This window comes from Microtus ochrogaster, linkage group LG2 (assembly GCF_000317375.1).
Source record: "Microtus ochrogaster isolate Prairie Vole_2 linkage group LG2, MicOch1.0, whole genome shotgun sequence".
NCBI lineage: Eukaryota > Metazoa > Chordata > Mammalia > Rodentia > Cricetidae > Microtus > Microtus ochrogaster.
Window position 1 is genome coordinate 9,309,957 of NC_022028.1, and position 2,809 is coordinate 9,312,765.

General features: G+C 47.7%; 1 protein-coding gene across 3 annotated transcripts in view; it reads right to left on the bottom strand.

The window, feature by feature from the left end:
* Positions 1-488: 488 nt before the first annotated feature.
* The window catches only part of LOC101984203 (vascular endothelial growth factor A-like), a 7,804-nt gene continuing 5,483 nt past the window's right edge, over positions 489-2,809 (bottom strand). For all 3 annotated transcript variants that reach the window (XM_005359843.3, XM_005359845.3, XM_005359844.3), the window contains one exon: positions 489-2,140. In XM_005359843.3, coding sequence (XP_005359900.1) covers positions 2,119-2,140 — 22 coding nt within the window. In that variant the 3' untranslated portion in view covers positions 489-2,118. The remainder of the gene's footprint in view (positions 2,141-2,809) is intronic.

The following is a 2,809-nucleotide window of genomic DNA, read 5'->3' on the forward strand; positions in this document are numbered from 1 at the left end:
CTCCAGGTAGCACTGGGGACATGGCCTGGTCCTACTCCTGCCTGGGTGAATTTGCATAGTGTGAGGACTGCTTGCTAAGGGGCCATCTACTTTCCACCCATCCTCAGAGCACACACTCTTCGTACTGAGCCAGGAGTGGATGGGTTACCCTACACTACACCCCAGGGACCATTTCCCATACTTAAGACAAACACCATGTTCCCCAAAGGAGGAGGGAGAGTGGGACAGAAGGACCCAGAGAAGGAGAGACCAAGGAGAGCTTTGAGATCAGAATTCAATTCTTTAATACAAAATGTTTTTTTAAGATATATCTGTATTTCTTTGTTGCTGTTTAAAAATAAATATGTACTACGGAATATCTCGGAAAACTGCACTAGAGACAAAGACGTGATGTTAATATCTTTTCCCCCACAATTATTACGGATAAACAGTAGCACCAATAAATAAATGATAACAAATATTAAAATTAAAAAAGGAGAGAGATTTAGTATGTAGAATTCTCTATTTTTTCTTGTTTTGTTTTTACATATAAAAAACAGAATAGCAATGTCTATTTTATCAGAATCACATATATACATAAACATATATATATATATATTTATATACAAACACAAGTTACCAAATATATATATAGTATGTAAATGTATATTGAAACCTTATTTCAAAGGAATGTGTGGAGGGGACAAGGGAAGGGCAGAGCTGAGTGTTAGCAAAATTAAATATCTTCTCATGACAAGCTAGTGACTGTCACCGATCCGGGAGAGAGAGATTGGAAACACAGATTTTACACACACACACACACACACGCACGCACGCACGCACGCACGCACGCACATACACACACCAAAAAAAAAAACCAAAAAAACAAAAATAAAATCGGAACAGTACAAATAAGAGAGAGCAAGAGATACATCTCATAAATAGTTGAAATTAAATATTAACCAAGAATACTGAAAAAAAACCCTACTCTTTAATTAAATTAACTGTTTTAATTTCTAATTAAAAAGGGCTATTAAATAAGTACCATATATAAAACACTTTCTCTTTTCTCTGCCTCCGTGAGGGGCTTGCGGGTCCTGCCCCACTGCTCTGTGCCTCGGGAAGGGATGGGATGGGGGAGGGTTAGCCACTCACACTCGGCCAAGTCTCCTGGGGACAGAACTAGTGGTTTCAATGGTCTGAGCACACAAGGTTCCCCTGGGCCGTACCCAGGAAGTGGGGTAGGGAGAGGTGGGTTCCCAGGAGGAGGAGCCGTCCCCAGGCCTCTTCTTCCACCGACTAGACACCTGTGGGAGGCCTCCTGGGCACCTCGGAAGTGGACGAGAGAGCTGAAGGCTGGCCAGGTTCCTGATTCTTCCAGGCAGTGCCCAGAGGGGCAGGATGCTCCTGCAGCATTTAGTGGCAATCCACAAAGCAGGCCATGTCCTGAAGCTCCCCGAACTCCTGTTGGAACCAGCGTCTTTGTCTCTTTATCTGCCATCTTTCTGTCCTCTTGACAGGGGCCAGGGATGGGTTTGTCGTGTTTCTGGAAGTGAGCCAGTGTGCCCCCGTGCCCTGGCAGGCAAAAGGACTTCGGCCTCTCTGAGAAAGACCACACCAGAGTCTTTCATCCTACTGTCTCCTCTATCAGGATCCGAGGAGGCATCGTCTCCTCCCAACTCAAGTCCACAGCAGTCAAACACATCCAGTGAAGACACCAATAACATTAGCAAAGTTAACTTAAAAAAAGAATATATATATATTTTATATATATAAAACATATATATTTATTTATATATATAATATATATATATGTGTGTGTATGTGGGTGGGTGTGTCTACAGGAATCCCAGAAATAAAACTCCCTAATCTTCCGGGCTTGGTGATTTAGCAGCAAGTAAAAGAGAATGTCGAATCCAGTTCCACGAGGAACCATGCTTGGTCACCTGCCCGGGAATGCTTCTGCCGGAGTCTCGCCCTCCGGACCCAAAGTGCTCCTCGAAGAGTCTCCTCTTCCTTCATGTCAGGCTTTCTGGATTAAGGACTGTTCTGTCGATGGTGACGATGACGGTGTGGTGGTGACATGGTGAGAGGGCTGGTTCCCGAAACCCTGAGGGAGGCTCCTTCCTGCAGCCTGGCTCACCGCCTTGGCTTGTCACATCTGCAGGGAGCGGCAAAAAGAGGCAGGGGGGTTAGGGTCACAGGAGCCTGGCAATGAGGCAAACACCCTCCTGGGTCCCTGTAGGCTGGCACTACAGGAGCAGAGTTCCCCAAGGTGCAGGTGAGACAGAGTCCCGGAGGGGAGAGAGAGACCCAGCCCTGCCTTCTAAAGATGGCGACCGACAGAGGACAAGACAGACATGGAAATACTCGCAAAGCAACACATGAGCGATAAAGGGACAGCCCAGCCCCATGTGACATTCCGCAGCAGATGGGGGACAGGGTCCTGCAGAAGGACTGTCCGTCTGGCTCTAGGGCGGGTTTAGACGAGGAGACACTGGACAGGAAGAAGACCTTGAGCTAGACCAATGACAGAGCAGCACTCAGGGGGTGGATGTCTGCCCACGGAAGGACAAGTCCAGAACTCGAGGAGGGGGAGATGTCTGCCCACAGGAGGACAAGTCCAGCACGAGGGGCGGAGATGTCTGCCCACGGGAGGACAAGTCCTGGAGCTCAGGAAGGTATGCTCCCCACACCTCTCTCAGCCTTAGCTTCCATCTTGAGCTGCCTGGTAGCCGCAGGTCCAGGCACGGGGTCCTTTACCACATGTCTAACTTACGCTGGGGTCAGACAACTCAGTGGCTTTGCTCCTCCTATTGAAGCAGAGGGG